This window comes from Eptatretus burgeri, chromosome 4, assembly GCF_056783735.1.
Source record: "Eptatretus burgeri isolate ZD-2024b chromosome 4, Ebu_testis_v1, whole genome shotgun sequence".
NCBI lineage: Eukaryota > Metazoa > Chordata > Myxini > Myxiniformes > Myxinidae > Eptatretus > Eptatretus burgeri.
In genome coordinates, this window is record NC_140964.1 from 91,916,146 (window position 1) to 91,937,626 (window position 21,481).

The following is a 21,481-nucleotide window of genomic DNA, read 5'->3' on the forward strand; positions in this document are numbered from 1 at the left end:
GTGGAATCTTTATGTCGGATGGTAGCGAACTTTCTTCGCCAACTACGGGCTCCTTCACGAGCCAAAATGCACGTGCTCTCTGTTAACCCACTTGACATGAGGGAAGGACTAATTACACAAATACTGATGAAATACCTGCCTGGGGATCACTGTATGTTGGGTCCCATTTCCTTAGAGGCATGCGGTTTTGCAGAACCACTATATATATATATATATATATATATATATATATATATATATATATATATATATATATATATATATATATATATATATATATATATATATATATATATATATATATATATATATATATATATATATATAGCAGTACAATGCAGATATGTTCAGGATATTGAGCCGAGGTCAGAGCTCGTTTCATTTACGTTTGTTGGAAGCAACCTTCACTCTTACCACCGATCCAATATTATGTCATCAAAAGGAATTTGTACGATCTCTGTTTCTCTTTCAGCATGGAAAGATCAAGGGAAGTACGGTAACAAATGGTGAATGGACCTTTGGGGAAACCCATCCCCCCTCTCTCCAGGATGCGGTTGCAAACGTCAATCATCGACAAACTCTGCTCCAGCCAATGGGAGCTCTAGATGAAGATGATGAGCCGACCAATGGGCGTTCGGATTAACCGTGACGTCATTACGGTTGAACCAATCAGTGTCCACCTTATTGAGACCTGCGTATAAAGCACACACCTTCACTTCCTGCGATTTTTACCCTGAAGAGTGCAGCTCGAAAAGCTTCGGTCACTATTACGTCGTGTTTGTTTGTATCCATATTAAAGTTGTGTAGTACCAAACATCTGTTTATATATGATCGAGTTATTCCCCACTGCATGTGTGTCCCTCTCTTTTTGATTTGATTTGTTGGGCAATTCCATACCCCTGAGTCAATTGCCCCAAAATTTGCTGTACCACATTATAATTGTAACAGGTGGAAGGTAAACGTCACAACAAAATAGAATTTGCAATTCATAATGAAATTAATGTTTTAAAAAAACAGAAATATGGGTGATCGAGGAGTTCCCCCCTCAGCGGGGAGAGAGACGGGGCTTGGCATACACCTTGGCCCTTCTGCGTCGCATTGAAAGGGGAATTATTTGCGAGGAGTCGAATCAGTTGCATTTAAGTATTTGTATTCTGGATGCAGAATGAAAATTAATACACGTGGGTTCCACCGTTGTCACGGGACTACACTGAATGCAAGTAATCGCCGAACGGTCCTGTAAGCCAATCCTGATCGGATGACCCAACTCGTATTTAATATCTCCTTGAAAGACAAGCCAAGTAACAGTAGCAAATGCAATAATGGTGTAAAAATGGTGCCATAAAGTATTTTTTCCATGATCAGATTAAGCACGCATGTTTCCATGATCAGAGGGGAGGGGGCTCTTTCAAGCCCACAATCAAGGTGATCACTTTACCTGATTTGAAATTTGCGTGCAGTGGATCGGTCCCACTTTGCACGAGGCTTGTCCATCAGCACATGATGCATCTTCGCATCCGGCAGAGACTCCATCATGGGATATTGCACTGCCAAGTAAGTCCTCGATCAAGCTTTGAAGAATAAGCATAATTGGAAATAGTTATAAAAACGATGAATTGTTACAAATGCAATATTTTCATAAATCGCAATTTCAGTTGCAATCATTGTGCCAGCTTGATTTGCAAGCCTGTGGCCAAAAACACAAGTCGAAAAATATAACAAAGGAGACTATTCAGGTAAAACCTTTAAATTGTTGAAGCAAAAAGACTGCGTCGAACAAAAACAGGTTTGCTCACGTTGGTCTGAGTTTATTTTATGTTTTTACAGTCAAGCTATAGACTTGTCAATCATCTTTTTAAGATGATAGAGTTTGGCCCATGAAGGAAAACTCAGAGGGAGCATACTCAGGTCTGAGTTGTCTCGTTCTAAATTCTTAAAGAACGACATTAAACATCAAGCCATCACCCCTGGGTGATTCGTAGGCAGGATATGATATTATCAAACGTCCCCTTCAGAGAGGACTTCAGGTATGATATCTCATGCGCTCACACTCACTTGTGGACGCTTTAACAGTCTCACAGGACATTTTGAAAAGAGCAAGTCATTGTGAGCCTGTAGATGGGTAGGAAATACAGGATCCCAATTATTTGGCCAAAGACTGCTGTAGTTTTATTGAAGACAATGGAACAATAAGGTGAACTCTGCCAGAGCCAGGGGGTTGCAAATAGCACAGGAAAACCTACAAGAGGTCCACAGACAACCAAGCAGGGTAAAAACATAACCTCCACCACCTTAGGTGGTGGAGGTAAACACAGTACCAACCAATAGGTTACAAATCAAGTACACACACACACACACACACACACACACACACACACACACACACACACACACACACACACACACACACACACACACACACACACACACACACACACACACACACACACACACACACCTCATTGGTAGCCACATGGTTTTCAGGACCTCAGCAAGCCGACCGAACCAAAGCAACCGGAAAACAGGACAAATCAATGGAAGCGGCGAGTGTTGATGTTGTGTTCGCTCATCCCGATGGCGGACCGTACCCGTGGCAGTGTTGAAGTAGAGCAGGCAGGCCCTTTGGTGCTTGAATCTCCTGTTGTTCCACGGATCCGAGAGAAGCCCAGCGGTTGCGCAGCAACGCGGCCCAGGACGGACCGAGGACCGGCCAGTCGAGAGCCATCCCTCACGTTCCGGGTCGTCCCTTCAATCCGCACGTTCCGTGGAGCAGTTTCGCCGCAGCACAAAATTCCACAACATTTTCACTTTGATGTCCGTAAGTGGTTATTTTTCTGCATTTTGATCGTTTAAAACACGATGAAAGACAAACGATTCCCCAGATTCATCGGCTCACCGATAATAATAATAATAATAATAATAATAATAATAATAATAATAATAATAATAATGTTACAATATATAAATGGGGCGGGAGAATCTGTTTTTTCATACAAGATCAAACTCAGCCTCGTTGTGGAGATAAAGGACACACTCCTGATGATTGGCACGTAATGTACTTTTTAAATATCTGATTACAACACATGTGTATATTATTATTGTATAATAAAACAATTAAAGTATCAAGATAAACCGTGTGAACGAGTGAATCAGCAGACAATACGTATGGAATGAGAGGAACAGTTGGGCCATCTATTTATTACATACTAGCAAAAACAACTCTTCGCTTCGCTGACGGGAACACGAAGGGGAGTGAGAAAAAGATGGAGGGGAGGGGGAGGGGGAGAAAGGTGAAAGGGAGGGGGAGGAGAAGGTGGAGAAAGATGGAGGGGAGGGGGAGAAAGATGGAGGGGAGGGGGAGGGGAGGGGGAGAAAGATGGAGGGGAGGGGGAGAAAGATGGAGGGGAGGGGGGAGAAAGGGGGAGGGGAGGGGGGAGAAAGGGGGAGGGGGAGGGGAGAAAGGGGGAGGGGAGGGGGAAAGGGGAGGAGAGGGAGGGGAGGGGGAAGGGGGAAGGGAGAGAGGGGAAAGGGGAGGTGAGGGAGGGGAGGGGAAAGGAGGGGATGAGAGGGAGGGGAGTGGGAAGGAGGGGAGGGAGAGAGAAGGAGGGGAGGGGGAAGGAGGGGAGGGGGAGGAGGGGAGGGGGAGGAGGGGTGGAAGGGAGTGAGTAGGGGGAGGGTGAAGGGAGGGGAGGGTTGGAGGGAGTTGAAGGGAGGGGAGGGGAGAGAAAAGAGGGAGGGGAGAGGAGATGGAGAGGAGGGAGGGGAGAGGAGATGGAGAGGAGGGAGGGGAGGGGAGAGAAAGAGGAGGGGAGGAGGAAAGAGAGTAGGGGAGGGAGAAAAAGAGGAGGGGAGGGAGAGAGAGTAATGTAGGGGGACAGAGAGGAGGGAGGGTGAGAGAGAGAGGATGGGAGCATGGGAGACAGAGGAAGAGGGGTAGGGGAGAGAGAGTGGAGGGAGGATAGGGGGGGGGGAAGTGAGGAGAGGGGAGGATAAAGAAGTGGAGAGGGGGGATTCCAGCAGATGTGACAGCCAGCTTAACGTCCAACCGAGAGAGGCACAGATGTTGCTGAATTACTCTGCCTGTGAAACACCAGGATGACAGTTTATAGCTGGGTCAGGATTCAAACCCAGGCGAGACAGCTTGGAGTGGACATGTGTGCCTCTTGGTTATCCCGCCGTGATGTGGTGATTCATTGCTTTGTAACAATTGAAAACATTTTCACTCATTGTAATCATCTAATTTATTTTGCCTTCCTAACTCCAGAGATGTCCCCACAGAGAACTGAGCCGTGGTATCGGTATATGGAAGCTTGTAGAGATGGAAGCTTGAAGAGATCGAAGCTTGTAGAGCAGTCACCAGGTGGCTTAATCACTCAAGCAAGCACTCCAACAAAACGGTTGAAGAAACTTTTAAAAAGCAAAACGTTTAATTTTTTTATATGTATGTATTTGGCCATGTCGAAGTGACGGGTTATACAATGATCGAAGATTGTACTAAAAGTGGAAACGTCTCACTGAAATTGCACATTTTCAGTGAGCAAGCCACCGCCAGGACACGTCGCATGACAATGCTGGGCCAAACACAGGTGAGTAGGGTCTGAACTGTGTTCAACTCGATCGATGTATTCAGTGACAGTGGGAATACTTTTGCCATATAAGGCCATGCATCACTTGGAAACGGATGACCAAGCAGCTTGTATAGTGCACGCCAAGTGGCTTCAGCACTCAAGCAAGAACTCCAATGACACGTTAAATGTTTACCCTCGCCAACGGAGAGGGTATTGCATTTGGGTTTGTGTGTTTGTTTGTCCGCACAGAACTTTCGTGTTTTTCTCCGCAACCGCTTGTCGGTCAAAATTTTCACCATTGGTGCGACTACTCATGTAGAATGTTTTAATGATAATTATGATGTCATAGGTCACGTAATGTGGCAGCCATATTGGAAAAACAGAAGAAAAAAAACTTTGGACCTCTGTATCTCTGAAACCGCACTAAAGAAAAAATTGAAACTTGGCACATACTAAGATTGATTTTTTTTTTTTTAAATGACATCCTAATTGCATATGTAGAACGCCACATCCGATCACTATGAAAAATTTTAAGGGTCATTTAGGGATAAAATGACCCACAGAAAATATTTTCATTACTTCATCGGTCACGTGATTTGGCAGCCATGTTGTTAAAAAAAACTTCAAAAATCTTCTTCTCTGAAGTGTGTGAACAAATCGAGGTGAAACTTTACACATCTGAACATCTGAGGAACAAAAGGTTCACACATATGATATCATAGGTCGCTTGGTCGGCAGCCATATTGGATTTACCCTAAAACCTATTAAAAAAAATACACCACTCAAAAGAAGTCCTGGCGAGTGTCTGCAATCTCTGATTGCTCTTTTTCTTGTTTTATATGTATCTATCCATGTTGAACTGATCGGTCGTATAATGAAACAAGATCGTACATAAAGGGGAAATGTCGAAATAAAATTGCACATTTTCAGCAAGCGAATCACCACCCAAGAGACCACACGACAATGTGGGGCTAAACGCAGGTGAGTAGGGCCTGAACTTTGTTTAATTCGATTGATATATTCAGTGACAGTGGGAATACTTTTGTGTATAAGGCCATGCATGGCTTAGAATCGAACAACCAAGCAGCTTGTATCGTGCTTACCAAGTGCATTAAGCACTCAAGCAAGCACTCCAATGAAATGGTTGATAAGGAATGGTTGGCTTGGCAAGCAACTAGCGATTGCCAATCGGCCATATAAACACAATGCAACCGGGGATGCCCAGAATATCAAACAGTGCCCGAATTGTACAAATGAACTTTTTTTTTTTTTAGCAGTCGGAACTGCTGCTGAGGTCAACGAAGAAAATTACACATTAAAAAAAATCGGCTGAGATAAAGAGATTCGTGAGGTTATGGCATGTGCTGAAATGAAATAAAGCCACGAACGCCGCTGGCATCTCGGTCATTTCAATGCATCCACCGATTCGTAGGTATGATGATCCGGCATTCGATGATATGAGTGAGGAAAGTCAAAAACAAACTTTACCTTGAAGAAACTGTTGTGGCCTGTTCCAAGTCAAGGCATTATTGAGCAGGCCCCCCCCCAAAAAATGGCAAATTAAGATCCCTGTGAGGGACAGTGTGGTGACCAAGGATGAGCCTTCATAAAGGATAATTAAATAAGGCCATTAATTATCTTCAAAAGGGGTGTTTAAATGAACCCAAACTCCCCGTTTTCACTCATGCACTACCTTGGAGTTTTCTTAGTATGCATGCAATGTTTGGGGCCACGAGGTTTCATGGTTTTGGAGTTATGGAGGGAACGGCCGGACAGACGGACTGACTGACGGACACATGCTGACATTTATTTGTGTAGAAGAGAAGAATTAGCGAACTATAGACCTGTTAGCTTGACCTCAGTTGTGGGGAACATGTTTTGAGACTTAATTTGGGATTGGATGGGGAACCATTTAGTTAAATCTAAACTAATTCAAGACATTCAGCATGTATTTACTAAAGGGTGATCATGTTGAAATATACCTTTTAGACGTTTACTCTCTTTTAACCTTAAGGGCCGTTTTAAAACTTTTCAGACCCCTGTGAACCACTTACATCCTTCTTATACCTTTTAAGACCTTTTGAGACCCTTAAGACAATTTGGACTCCTCTATACCCCTTTCGTACTCCTGGAGACCTCTTAGAAAATTGAAAAAAATTCCACCAAAAATCGTTTTTGATGACCTGCTTCATGCACCATTTGTGTCGCATCACAAATTGCAATGTCGAATCAAAACTGATATCTAAAAGCGAAACTGATGTTGGAAAATGAAACTGAAACTAGTGATCGACAATCTATGGATCATTGAATGAGAAACCAGAATGAAATGCTTTGAGAAATGGAAATTACCAAAAGCAAAGCTATGGGGAGTATTGAAGGGGTGGGTTGTGGCTGAAGAAGCAACATGGAGAGGGATAGGTGCCCGGAGGTGGTTGGTTGGCATGGAAAGAACTCCGATGATCTTCGGTCAGGTAGTAGGCTCAAAAAGTGCTGGAATCCATTTCCTCGCTTAGATTTCGTAATATCACCCTTACTCCCAAGCAGAACTTTGGGGGAGGAAAGGGGGGTTACAACAAGCATGGATTGGAAATATTTGCTGGAGTAATGGACCAAGGTTTCCAAGGTTACCGGCTCCACCCACTGCGATATCTGCTCACTGAATATTTGTGCTGAATTCCTGTTTCTACCAATACACACTCCAAAAATATTGCTCATTTGAGGTGAGCCATCTATGAACCCGTCAGAGACAGGTATCCTGCTAGTTATTCATAGTTTACACTAGTAAATAGGCATCCACCACCATCTTTGGAATGTCAGCCTTGGCCCTTTCAATTCGTTTACTCCACATCCCTTGAGCGATTGACACGAAACTTTCAACAGGAGTGCCTACCCATGAGAATTTTCTTCAACAAAGTTACATGACGATTGGAGTTGCAGGGCGTTTCACGTATCAGGAATAAACGGCCTCGAACACACTTCGAGCTTGGAGGGAACGTAGATAGGAGAGAGAGAGAGAGAGAGAGAGAGAGAGAGAGAGAGAGAGAGAGAGAGAGAGAGAGAGAGAGAGAGAGAGAGAGAGAGAGAGAGAGAGAGAGAGAGACAGAGAGAGAGAGAGAGAGAGAGAGAGAGAGAGAGAGAGAGAGAGAGAGAGAGAGAGAGAGAGAGAGAGAGAGAGAGAGAGAGAGAGAGAGAGAGAGAGAGAGAGACAGAGAGAGAGAGAGAGAGAGAGAGAGAGAGAGAGAGAGAGAGAGAGAGAGAGAGAGAGAGAGAGAGAGGTGGGGGGGGGGGTGATACCTTCATAGGTTGGCAGATGCAGTCCAACATAAGGAAATGTAAGGTGCTACAGGATGGCTTAGAACAATGAAAATAGATTACATGATGCAAGAGGCAAGAGGCAGATTGGAGCATGTGATGCAGAAGGATCTGGGGGTGGTAATAGATATAGGGGGTAAGCAGATAGCACAGTACCAGGCAGCTATATGTAGAGCCAACATGGTTTTACGTTGGATTCTTAGGGAGATAAATCAAAAGAGGTAGTGTTAACACTGAACAGGAATTTAGTGAGGCATCATCGAGAATACTGTGTGCAGTTAATATGTGTCTGTGTGACTGTTTCAGACTGTGTGTGTGTGTGTGTGTGTGTGTGTGTGTGTGTGTGTGTGTGTGTGTGTGTGTGTGTGTGTGTGTGTGTGTGTGTGTGTGGGCGTGTGTGTATGTGTGTGTGTATGTGTGTGAATGCATGCATGCTACACCAGACCAGACTTTGTATTAACAAAAAATCGTTGTGGAATCACTTTTCTTGACCAAAATATTTTATTTTTGCATGGTCCAATCTGCAGCGCAAACTTAGCCTTCAATGAGTAACAACAAACATTAATTTGGAGAGACTGAGCAAAATGAGAACTAAATATTCCGTGAGATGGCGCTGTGGGCAGAACTGGCACCATGGGAACAGAGTTATTTATTTTTCAAAACTCGATTTGCATTTCAGTCTTGACATGATGATGTACGGTTCCGTTAATTAATCGCCAACATATTTCACAGTTGCAGTAAATTATAAATCAACATTTCAGATTCCTTCACTTCTTCCAGCAACATTGATTCGACGTGACTGATATTACAAGGTTTCATCTTTAGTATAGAATTTTATACGAGAAGTTTGGAAAGTACAATTTGAATATTTTTAGTTGCACTTTCGTGAGTGTGATATATTAGTTTAAAAAAAGTCCTAATTGTGTGGATTGGAGGGTGCCTCCGATCTTGGAGGCATCACGTTGATAAGTAATATCTGAATGAGTGATGATATGGACGTGATGATATTTTGATATACTGTATCAGGAAAAAAAAACATTAAACACACATATATATATATATATATATATATATATATATATATATATATATATATATATATATATATATATGTATATATATATACAGATTTATTAGTATAGATACACACACATCCCAGGATATGTATTTTCTCCCCTTGTTCAGTCTGTATAATGAGTCCATCATCAGTAAATCTACCTTGAATGACATACAGGCTGGAGTCAGGATTGGAGGAACACATGTCCACTTTGTAAGGTATGCTGATGATACCAGTCTATTGGCAGATGTAATGAGGACTTGGTGAAACTGCTGCACACAGTGAAGAAGGAAAGTGAAAATGCTGATCTTCATTTAAAGCTAAAAAAAATACTAAAACCTTGTTAACTGATAAGATGGACGTGTTCAGATTGGGAGACGATCACGTGGAAAGCTTCATCTTCCTTGGTTGTGGGATTGAATAGAGTGGAGAATGTGGAGGGGAAATTAATAGATGGTTAACAGAGGGAAGAACAGCAATGTCAGGATTGCTGAAAATCTGGAAAGACAAAGATGTGTCAATACTTGTGAGTGCTCTCGTATTTCCAGTTGCAATGGATGGATGTGTTATGGGAAGTGAAAAAGAAAAGCATGGATTGTGATATTCACAATAATTATCCAAGAAATGGCAACTTTTTAAATCTTTCAATTTATGTGCAGTTTGGAAATGTTTAAATATATTTTTTATTTATATATTCGTTTCACAAGGGAATTAAATGATTTTATTTTCTGGATACAGAGACATTTTGTGGGAGAGAGAGGTTGTGGAAGGCAAAAAGGCATCGTATTGACAATAGGGGAAACGGTTGCAACAAGCATGGGATTGAAGGAACAGGAAAAGAGAGGTATGAAGGAGACATTGTAACCTCCAAGTAGATGGCGAGATGTAGGGGAGGGTTACTGCTGGTATACAAGGTCATTGGTATGTTGGAGGATGACTTTAGGTGGTGATGTGCTGCCAACTTGAAGCCTTGAAGGAAATATTGGATTCAAGCAGTGAGCCTGGATTTTGTGAGATTCACAATGACAGGGTTACTGGAAAAATGTGACCTAAAAGGACTGGGGAGGCAGCAGAAAAAAAAGAGAGAAGCCACTAACCTTCCTGCAATGAGAGAGCAGGTGCATTGCTTCTGCTTATTCGAGGGAGATGCCAATGATTTTAAGAGCTGTGAATTCCACAGCATCTCGGAGCAAGATTTGAAGCGGGGGTTCGTGTTTTGTCAGCGAGTCCACACTGATTTTCACTAATGGTGTTGTGTCATGCAGTCAGTCAGTCAGTTAATCCACACTAACTTTCACTAATGGCGTTGTGTCGTGCAGTCAGTGAATCCACACTGATTTTCAGATCTCCTCTAACCTATATATTCTGGCAAGCCTCTGCATTGGTGGTCTTTGTCAGTGATTGAGTGAGTGAGCGTGTATCTGCATGCATACATGGTGAGGAAGTGTGCGAGTATAAATGCATATCACATCGTGAGTGAGTGTCTAAGCCATTAAATCCGAATTATAAATATTGATGACAGTTCCGTTGCATGTATGGCCTGATAGTGTTCTCCTCTGAATTGCTGCCCAATAACAGAAGGAAGTCTGGTTGAAATCCAATGCATCACATATATGTTCATTGTATACTTATGTCCTTGTAATTACAATGTTGTTTTTGTCATAAAACTGATCTACAAGCTCTACTATGAGCCTTTCATCATTGTAAAGCACGATATGGAGGATTACATTTCAAAATGAAATCAGATTCCTCAAGAAATGAAACACAGCCCCATGTTGTATTTTTTTTCTTTTTTTTATCATGACAGTGCATTTATTTACACATCAAAACCATAATATACAATCTGCGTTCACATTTGAAAACACGACAGGTTTTATTTGATCACGCGTAACATTATTCACTTTGCACGTGGAATCAGATCCAGCAGTTAGCAGCATTTTGTTAACCCCAGCAAAGCATTTGGCGAGAACATGTGGAAGGGAAAGTGTGGTTAAACACTAGTGCTGTGAAAAACAATTTAGTTTTCTATTTCCAAACTTCAAGCATGTCTAAAGAGAAGCAATGCGATTCACAATTAGAAGAAGAGTTGGAAAAACAAAAGAAAACAAGATAAATGACAGTCATGGGACTGAATCCATTTTCTTTTATTGTGGAAACCATGTGACCTTGACCTAATTTTCAAGATCAAGGCCGTGAGTGTGTAGAAAAATGGAATGCCTGCCATGTTCCATGTTACCCGGGAAAGGAGAAATTGGGAACGTGCAGAAGTTTTGTGAGGTTTACTTGACACCTACTTTGTGAGGGCACAAGGAAATCATCCGACTTATCAGCGACAGATCATTATTTAAGGAAGAACATTCAAAACTTTTAGTTTTGACAGCTGTCAGTGCATTGTCCTTCCTCCTTAAAGAAATAAAACCATCATATATTTTGCTTAAGTGATGTCATAATTGGAATAATGTGTTGTGCACCAGGAGCCTTATGATCATTTTAACCCCTCAATGTGTATTTCAATGGCAATGCATGTAACTAGAATCCCTCTTGGTACGTTTACATCAAAATAAAGTTAGCATGCCTCATATTAAAATCAAATAGAGCACCCACTCTGCATCTGAGAGGCCAGAGGCACGTTTCCGACCCGAGTTGAGTCACAACGAAGACTTTAAGCATGGTACACGCTGTTTCCTTGCTTGTTGCTCCGCACTAAGAGGATAGAGCACAGACAAACCCCATGGGTTGCCATCCATGGGGATGGTGTTTGTGGGTGGAATATTTCTCAATTACTCCAATAACTGGTGAGACAGCAACATCACAAGACGAGGTTGCTGGTACCTAGATTGCTCTGGAAGTTGCATCACTTCACAAAGCTCAGCCGCTGTGTTTATTTGAAGAGTTGGCGTTATCTCATATATTTATCTGTATGTGTGTCCTTAATTTGTGGTGCAGCTCTTCCATGAGCTTCAGACCATGTAGAAAAGCAAACTTAAATTCACAAAGTTACTCAAAACAAATAGCAAGTGCAAGTATATTGTTGCTTCCGTTTTGGGATCCGACTGATCATCAAATCGTGTGATAATGTGACACGTCTGCAATATCCTGTAATCATTTTAAATAAAAATTGTCGGCCCCCATCTCTCCACACAAAATCACGATGATAAAGAAAATAATTTCACAAAGGAGGAGACGAGTACTGCACTCGATCATGATGTTCAAGAGGTACAGGCTGCTAACTTGCGGATAAAGTCTCAAGTCCTTTCAACTATGTGCTTTTAACAGTCTGGCACCCTGCCCTGCTCACCAAACTCTCTTCGTCCGGTATCCAAGGCCATCTCCACTCATGGCTCGCAGACTTCCTCTCCTGTCACAGTCAACGTGTGGTTCTAAATGGAGTTCTTTCATCCCCTCTTCCTGTGCAGGCTGGAGTTCCTCAAGGTAGCGTTCTGGGCCCTCTTCTTTTTCTGGTTTTCATCAATGATCTCCCCGACTCTCTGAAAAAAATCCTCTTTATCTCTGCTGATGACTCCACCCTCTGCCGTACCACCTGTCATACCTCAGAGCGGCAAGCAGCAGCTTCCTTGCTCTCTGCAGATCTGGATAAAATCACAAACTGGTCCAACACATGGAACATGTCTTTCAATCCGGACAAATTTCGCACTCTCACTTTGTCTCTCCGAAAGGACCATTTCAACCCCCCCCCCCCCCGTCCACTTTCTCAACAATCTTTTGGAAGAAGTCCTTTCTTTCAAGCTTCTGGGTCTCACTATCAGCCATGATCTTTCTTGGGCTAACCACACTTCCAAGTTGGCCTCCAAAGCCAGTCGCCAACTGGGAATCCTCCGTCGTGCAAAGTCCTTCCTCGGCCCACCTGAGCTCCTGACCACAAACAAAGCTTTCGTCCGCAGCCTGATGGAGTACTGCTCTCCCCTCTGGGCTGGTGCTTCTGCCTCCCACCTTTCTCGGCTTCACGCTGTGGAAACCAAGGCATTGTGGATCATTGGTATCTCTCATGATGAGGCTGAGTTTTTGGGCCTCTCACTCTCTCACCGCAGGCAGGTCAGTGGTCTTTCTGTCTTCTTTTGTCTCCTCTCCAGTCTCGCCCCGAACCCGCCCCCCCCCACTCTGTCTGCGATTTGTCCCCATCATATTTCCACAGGGCGCTCAGGGTCCGCCAACAACCCTCTTCTGGTAAAACTACCAAAATCATGAATTACTACTCACCTTCACTCTTTCATTCCTCTTTTTCCCCGCCTTTGGAATAAACTCCCTCACTCTATTCAATCCAATTCTTCCCCCCAGACCTTCAAAACAGCTGTTCACCACCACCTCTTATCATCCCCCATCCAAATCCCCGATCTTTTCTACCCCCGTTAATCCACCCCAAGCCCACCTCCTTCAAATTCCCTGCTTTCCTTCCTGAAAGTCCCTGTAATGTCCATCTTGTATACCCCATGTTCTGCACCCCATCCCTCTCCCTTCCACAGATCTCCTGTCTCTGTTCACCACTGTTTTGTCCTTCCCACTCCCGCCCCTCTTGTCTCATGCCCCCCTTGCTGTGCGTTGTGTGTTAGCTCTCACACGAGCCTCGACAAGGTATACAAAAAAAAAATTCCAACTTTGTTATGAAGATCGAATAATTCTTCATCCCATTGCTGTTTCCATTTAAAGACATCTACAATTTCTGATCCCTGCTTCAACACAGGCTTCTGATAGCAAACATGCACCATGTAGTACCACGCCAAAAATATGACATCATGGATACGCTGACAAGTGGTGATGTGATTTGTTTGACTGGGTTTGTGGGATAACTTCACACATCATTGCTTACAATTTAGTGTGGACATGAGTCTACAGGTACAAAGGCTGCAGATATCCAACATCCATTTTGCTGAAAGCACAAGAAAGCATCGATAAATAAACGTCAAAAGAAAGAAGTCCCACATACAACATACGCAATCCTCACCAGAACTGATTGGATGTTTGGTGATGGGGGCCATGGGGATGAGGGCATAGCTATTGTGATAGGTGCCAACTGCCAGGGTGGGTGTGAAGTGATACAATACTATGACTGACAGACAAATATGGTAGTGCAGTATCCTTCCTCACACAAACTATTCTACCAAAGTGTATTTGTCAGGTCAGGCCAGATTAAATCTGTGACTTGCTGCAGGTACCATGCAAACCTGTACTAACCTGTTTCATGGTCGGGTTGTCAGCGACGAAACCGTCTCCCCGACCAGGTTTCCTCGTGAGGAGGGTGTTTGGATATGGACAGCCAGCAGGATTAAAAACAAAACCTGTCAAAGGGCGGAGGAGCTCCTTGTGAGCCAACAGCCATCAATTTCTCGTGCCCAACTCTGTGTCTGCGGACGTCCTCCTGCAGTTGGGTTACTTTTTATTAGGAGGTTGGTGGCAGGATTTGCATTCTGGCCACTGTAAAACCCTTCACTCTGCAAAACACAAAGAAAACTGAAAACCCACTCCTTGGGAGTACCTCCTGTGCAGGTGCCATTTGCAGGGCAGCTCACCGGATGATGGGATTGGGGCAAAGCCTTCGGGACCATTCTTTGATGATGGGAGGGAAAACACGGGGTAAACTTCCTAGATCAGATTGAGGTGGTGTGGCAGAGTGATGCTGAGATGTTGTCCACCAGATGGTGGTCTCCTTGGGTTAACGTGAGGCAGTCCCTTTGGGTGGGTGCCTGGAATGCCCTATCCCAAAGAGAGGACGATCACCTGTCTCTGTTATCATCTGAGTTCAAGCGTTTGGACATCGGGATTGCGGCACTCTCTGAGGTTCACAGACCGGATTGCGACGAGATCATGTTGGGTGGTTACACGTACTATTGTTCTGGTCACTCTGATAGTTACCATGCCCAAGGAGTTGCTGTAGCTGTGTCCAATAAGCTGACTCCAATGACAATTGAGGTAAAACCGGTCAACGAGCGTATTATAAGATTAAGGATTCGTCACTCCTTGGGTGTCATTACCCTGGTCTCTGTAAATGCTCTGACTGAGGTGAGTTATCTCACCATGAAGGACGCATCTATACCACACTCGAGTCTGTGGTTGATCAGTGCCCCAGGCGAGATACTCTTCTAGTTTTGGGGGATTTCAATGCATTGACTGGAACTGACAGGGATGGTTTTGAGACGTGTGTTGGTCCCCATGGGTCTGGAACTGTGAACCAGAATAGCACTAGGTTCCTTGACTTTGCAAGAAGTTATGGACTTAGGGTGGCTGGTCCATGTTTTCAGCGCCCACAGGCTCATCCTTGGACATGGTATTCAAACGCTGGTGGTGTGGCAAAGGAGATTGACCATGTGCTCATTTTTGGTCGCTGGTGGATGATCCAAAATTGCAGGGTATACCGCAGTGTTCATTTCCTAAATATCGACCACAGGCTTGTTGTGGCAATTCTGAAGTTATAGCTTAAGTCCAGGAGTATGGTACCATCCCAGCCTCGGCTTGATGGTGGCAAGCTCAAGGTTGAGAGGGGAGCTGAGGAGTTTGCGAACAGGCTGAGTGGAGATTTATGGGGGTCTGGGTGCTTTGGAGAATCCTGAAGAATTGTGGAATGCCTTGAGGACCACCATCCTTGATGTTGCCAGAGGATGTCTTGGAACTCACCGTAAGGCAAAGTAGAATTTTGTCTCTCAAGGGATACTGCACACCATTGACCAGTCGCAGGGGCAGGCTTAATGGTAGAAATGAGCTGTTCAGGGTGTTGAGGCATAAAACTGTATGTGTGCTGAGGGTGGACGTGGAGGCCTATTTGTGAGGAATCTGTGAGGGGTAGAGCAGAACCTGTGGTCAAGTGATTCTCGTCCTGCTTCCAGGGGAATTCGTGCATTGCATTCCTCCAAACCCATCCCTTGGAGTTCTGCAGTTAAAGCGGAGGTGGTGGGCTCTTGACAGAGGAGTCTGAAGTGAAGGCCCGCTGGGCTGGTTAATTAAAGCAGCTGTACCAGGCTGATCCACCAGCTGTTGTGTTGGATGTCAAGAGTGTTACTATCCCTATTGCTGACCCTCCAATCAACTGTGAACCACCTTCGTTTGTGGAAACACAGGCTGCGGTGAACCGATTGAAATGGGGATGAAGCTCCTGGGATCTATGGCATCCATGCTGAACTTCTCAAGGCTGTTGGAAATGCTGTACTTATGTTGTTGCATGCAGTTCTGTGCTCTGCCTGGAAAACAGGCATCATCCCAACTGATTGGAAGAGAGGCCTTTTTGTCGCTCTTTGGCAAGGGAAGGGTGATCGCCAAGACTGCAACAACTACAGAGAGGTGATGCTGGTCCCAGTGCCAGGCAAGGTGTTTGCTCAGATAATTATTGATAGGGTTCACCACAATCTGCTTGAGCATGAGTGCCCAATGCAGTCAGGCTTTACACCAAAGAGGTCAACGATTGACCGTATCCTTGCACTTCGAGTCCTCACCGAATGCAGATGAGAGTTTCGGCAGGGGTTGCTTGTAGCCTATATTGATCTCTGCAAAGTGTTCGAATCAGTGAATCGGGATGCCCTCTGGAGGTTTCTTAGTTTTCATGGGGTGCCACCAAAACGGATCAATCTGATGTCTGAACTATACTCTGGTACCGAGAGTGTTGTGAGATGTGGTGATATTATCTCTGACATTTCCAGTTGTGACTGGAGTTCATCAGGGGTGTGCTGGCCCCCACAGTTTTTATCGCTTGTATTGACTGGATTCTGGGGAGGATGTCGGAGACATCAAGCTGCGGTGCATCCTTTGGGAATGTCAAGACCTCTGACCTTGATGTCGCAGATGATGGGAGATCTTTGCGGAGACTCTGGATATCCTTTTGGGGGCCCCTCAAGGTGCTGAATGAGGAGTCAGAGACCCTGGGATTACAGATTACCTGGGTCAAAACTAAGATTCAGATTTTCAATGACATCTTGGATGCTGCTATCTCGTCTATACCTGTTTGTGGTGAGGATGTTGAGGTCACGAAGACATTCACTTACCTTGGCAGTGATATTCATGTCTCTGCTGGCTGTGAGCCAGAGGTCAACAGACGTCTGGGTCGGGCCTGGGAAGTCATGGATTCATTGGATCATGGGTTGTGGTGCTGTCGGTACCTGTGCAGGAAGAATGTCCGAGTCTTCAGGTCCTTGATGCTTCCAGTCTTGCTCTATAGATGTGAGACTTGGACTCTGACCAGGGATCTGAGACGGAGACTTAATTCCTTTGGTACCAGGTCTCTTCGGAGAATCCTTGGCTATCGCTGGTCGGACTTTGTGTCCAACGAGTAGTTGCTGAGAGAGACTCAAATGAGATTTGTTACCTGCATAGTCCGTGAGCGTCAGCTGCAGCTGGCGGGCCACGTGGCTCATTTTCCTGACACTGATCCTGCTCACCAGATTCTCTCAGCGAGGGAGCCTCGTGAGTGGAGGAGGCCAATTGTCAGATCACATGCCATGTGGCTGCAGCAGGTTGATCAGCATCTCAAGGAGATGGGGATGGGCCAGGCATCTGTCTGAGGGATGGCCAGACGGAGGCCCCTGGAGGACTGCCGGAAAGTGGACGCAGTGGCGCGCTGCTCCAGTGCATGCTCCTATTACATACCTGACCTGACAAACTATTACAACTGCTGACCTGACTTACAAAGGTGAAGTCTGCTGTCTTGGGTTGACCAAAATGCTCTGTGAATGAAACGCGATGTGCAAAAGTAGTCCAAGTAATGGCACGAAAAAACTCAAGTGTAGTTAAACCAGAACTTGTAAGGGCTATCGACCTATCAGGGTTATATGTGTGCTGTCCATTAGAAGGACGTTAAGCTGAAGGACCCATCTGCCAGCACTGGTTGATGTACGTTACAAATCCCACAGTGTGTTTCACTCAGTCGGAAAGTTATCATCAGCACCCTGAACAAATTATAAAATTCTGCCCCAACCCACTCACCAACCCATAGTGGCAAGTGAAATGAGTATGTCAGTACCCACAACATGAGTTGAGGGAGGCCTTCATCTTGTGCTGAAATGAAAACAGGCTCATGATGATGATGATGATTGGATTAACGTGAAAGCAAAGGCAAAATGACTGTCCACTACAACGCAATAATATAGCATTGTACACCAACAAAATATGGACGAATTTTTATGATGAAAAGCCTTCCATAATAGTGCCATAATTGTATAAATTCGCAGCTCGGGACAAAATAATCGGGAAAACATTGTGAAAGCTTCAGGGCAACCTTTCCACCAATGCCACTGTTTCACCTGAAGCAACCCATTCCTCATAACTGCCATCCACCACACTCGACCCCTTTCGGTTCATAAGCCAGTGTAAGGGAAAGGTGAAAACTGCAGCTTTTATGAAGCTTGCCAGACCTGAAGAGCACTTCTTATCCAAGCCTTCTTGACCTGCTGGCATTTACCTTGCTCTTTAAGACCATCATTTATTATTATTATATCGGCTTGTTATGAGACTTGGCAACATCAAGCCAACCTAAAAGTTGAAGTAAATGACAATAAAACTGAAACAATTTCCTCATTGTATTCCCTGGTACAAAATAGCTTATTAATTTGACCAAGCATGCATGGTGCTTTCACAAAAGGAGCAGAGGACTAATCACTCGGAAGAAAATGTGAAAGGGAATTCTCCTGCTTTCATAAAAAACAAAATCCTTTTTGCTCCCACACTTTAAAAAGGTCCTATAGTTTGTGAAAGTCTCTTAGTAGTGATCTACAATGAACTTTGCACTCGGTGCTGACACTGCAGGTAAGCTCAGCACTGTAATTGGCCAGCAGAATCTTTCCCACGAGATAATCAGGGGCATAAATTACCTCTGTATCTCATTTTGCTTCCAAAGCATCATTTTTAAAATTACCTTCATTGTCTGTCTTTGTCAACTCATTTTTCCTCTCCTCCCCACCCCATCTCAACTCCTGCTAGTGCATACAGCTAAGGGCGACACCTTTGCCGCTGTGTTCTATCACCAGCTGAAAATAGGTGCCACCGGTTGCGTGTAAATCTGAAACTCAAGCTCGTGATGTGAATCTAGTGGTGTAGATATGATCGGGGCATGCTTTCCAAAGGGTTCATGGACAACCCTGATAATCTTAACATCATATGTCTGAAACCTGAACATGGGAAGGAGTGTTGGGATGGTTATGACAGCTTTCCATCTGTCTTGGAGGGCTTGTCAGCTCCAAGTGTTGAGAACAGTACAAGGCTCCGTGTCTTGGTTTGGCATGATGCACATCGGGCACAAATTCAGAATGCCAATACAAGGCTCTGTGTCTTGGTTTGGTCCAATGTACAAGTTTGAGTCAATTGCTGTCTCCAGTGTGATATTTTCATCTTTGGGAGCCTTGTTATATCAGGGTTCGTTTATTCGTCTTCTCCGCCACAGTCAAATGCAAACTTCGTACTCCCGAAGATCCTGGAAGGATGTCAGAGAGAACGAAAAACACACAGCTGCCAGCGTGTGGGAGATTTTTTTTTATGACAAATTAAAACAAAACCTCAGAGCATAGAATTAGCTATCATTGCACATCAAGTTGTAAAAGAGGGATGTTTGGAAAAATGGAAGATTATTCAACAACCAAATTAAGATATGCTGTGAGGGAGTTAAACAGCAGCGAAAAGGAGAGAATATACATTTACTGAGTACGAAAAGAATCATAAATGCATAGACAATGAAATGGACAGAAAAGAAGGAACAAATAAGATGAGATTTAATTGAAATCTATGTACAGGGTGGGCAATAAAAAAGGTAAACAAAACAAGAGAATTATAACTCGACACCAGCGACAGATATGAAAGAATATTTTAACATGAAATATTTGTGCATCCTCAAGTTTCAATACTTATACAAATTTCCCAATATGACATCCCCTCTGTTATATACATTTTCTTATTTGCATCAACAGGTTAGGAATCACTTTCGGAAGAGTGTCTTGTGTAACTCCCGAGCTATTCTGTATAACTGCATCTTTCAAATCTGCAATTGTGCTTGGTTTCAACTGATGCACTCACCTTTTGCCAAATCCCCGTAAAATATAATCCAGCGATCTGGGTGGGGGATGGGGGTGGGGGCACAGGAATTCAGTTCTGTGACTGATAGGGTGATTAGCAAAATTTTTCCCTCAGCCGAGACATTCATTAGAGGTGTGGGATGTGGCTTCATCTCGTTGAAACCACATATTTGCATTATTTCTGACCGTGTCATAGGTAATTATTCAGCATGTGAAGGTAACAATGTGATGTTTCTGTAATAGAGTTTCCAAAAAAAAAAAAAAAAAATAGGGTCCAGAGATTCGTGACAAACTCAATCCACACCAGACAGTCATTTTCGGAGAGTGAAGTGATGCGTCCTCATGTTATTGTGTCTTCTCCAATCTTCAAAATCTGTAATTTTGCTTCGGCTTCGTCCCATTAATGTAAATATGGCACTCATCAGAGAAAGTGATGTCATAGATACTGAGGTCTTCATTTTTCAGTGTTTCGGAAAAGTGGTGAGAAAACTCGCACTGTCTTCTGTGATTATTTTCATAATGTGCCTGGAAAAGCTGAATTTTGTCAGGAAAAAGCCCAATGTCATCCTTCAGTATTCGTCACACTGATGTGCGACTGATTCCTATTTAAGCTGTGAGTCTTGTTGATTTGTATGAACTTTTCTCCATGCGTTGCCATGCAGCTTCAATAGTCTCTGGGACCTGAACATGAACACGTAGTCCTGAACAGCCCTTATTCGCGTTTTGTAATGAGCCGGTATCTTTCATCTTTCGCACTAATGCCTTTATTGTTTTATAAGCAGGTACACGAGATGCTGGGAATCTTCTCTAAAATGCTCTCTGCACTCCCTACAGTGACTTTATTTCAATGTACCTGTATGTGTCATAAATAAAGATGTGCTGCTATATAAAAATGGCCCCATTATTATTTTTAATACAAGTTAAAAAACAAAATAACTTTGTATCATAAGCAATCGAAGGAAATTTGAAATTTATTCACAATCATATCGCGAAGAAAATCTCAGCATGATCAAACGTCATTTTTTATGGTCCACCATAAATAAATAATTGTCTGTTGCTTAGCGCAGGGGAAATAAAGGATAGCAAAGCTTCAAAGGCCTACAAGCTTGAAAAACACCATATTTCAATTGTTCATGCTATCTTTTTATAATTAATTTTTAAATGTTAATCTAGGGCTTTTAGTGGAGCGTGTTCATAAATCACATGCAGGACAAAGACATTAGTATATGTCAGTGTTGTTTCATGCGAATTACAATGAAATTAGTAAAAGACAATGGACAAACACAATATGGTATACTGCATACAGTATCCAATTTGAACCTGGATCTTGGTAGCATGAGCCATTGGTTCAGGTGGGAATGCTAAACATTCAAGTGGGAATGTTTTAATTACCCAATATTTAATGTTTTAAATGTAAATTATTCAAGTTTTCAAAATGCATAAGCATTTCGAATATACAATATAAATTATACTTTTGTGCAATATCCACATTTAAAATACAGTACAGTGTATGACTATGCCTGATGTTGGCTTAATGGTAAGGG

The 21,481-nt window shown here is 43.5% G+C and overlaps 2 protein-coding genes across 4 annotated transcripts in view; both read right to left on the minus strand.

Annotated features, from left to right (window-relative positions):
• SMYD4 (SET and MYND domain containing 4) overlaps positions 1 to 2,871 on the minus strand; it is a 111,854-nt gene extending 108,983 nt beyond the window's left edge. The window contains exons 1-2 of the mRNA XM_085879331.1: positions 2,589 to 2,871; positions 1,439 to 1,571 (exon numbers count right to left, since the gene is read on the minus strand). Of these exons, the coding sequence (XP_085735457.1) occupies positions 1,439 to 1,571; positions 2,589 to 2,725 (270 nt within the window). The 5' untranslated portion in view covers positions 2,726 to 2,871. The remainder of the gene's footprint in view (positions 1 to 1,438; positions 1,572 to 2,588) is intronic.
• A 12,025-nt stretch (positions 2,872 to 14,896) lies between these two features.
• LOC147028676 (seizure 6-like protein) overlaps positions 14,897 to 21,481 on the minus strand; it is a 357,285-nt gene continuing 350,700 nt past the window's right edge. For 2 of the 3 annotated variants that reach the window (XM_085879332.1, XM_085879335.1), the window contains 2 exons: positions 19,939 to 19,974; positions 14,897 to 19,342 (listed from right to left, as the gene is read on the minus strand). In XM_085879332.1, the coding sequence (XP_085735458.1) occupies positions 19,313 to 19,342; positions 19,939 to 19,974 (66 nt within the window). In that variant the 3' untranslated portion in view covers positions 14,897 to 19,312. The remainder of the gene's footprint in view (positions 19,343 to 19,938; positions 19,975 to 21,481) is intronic. The other variant, XM_085879333.1, reaches the window with a different exon arrangement.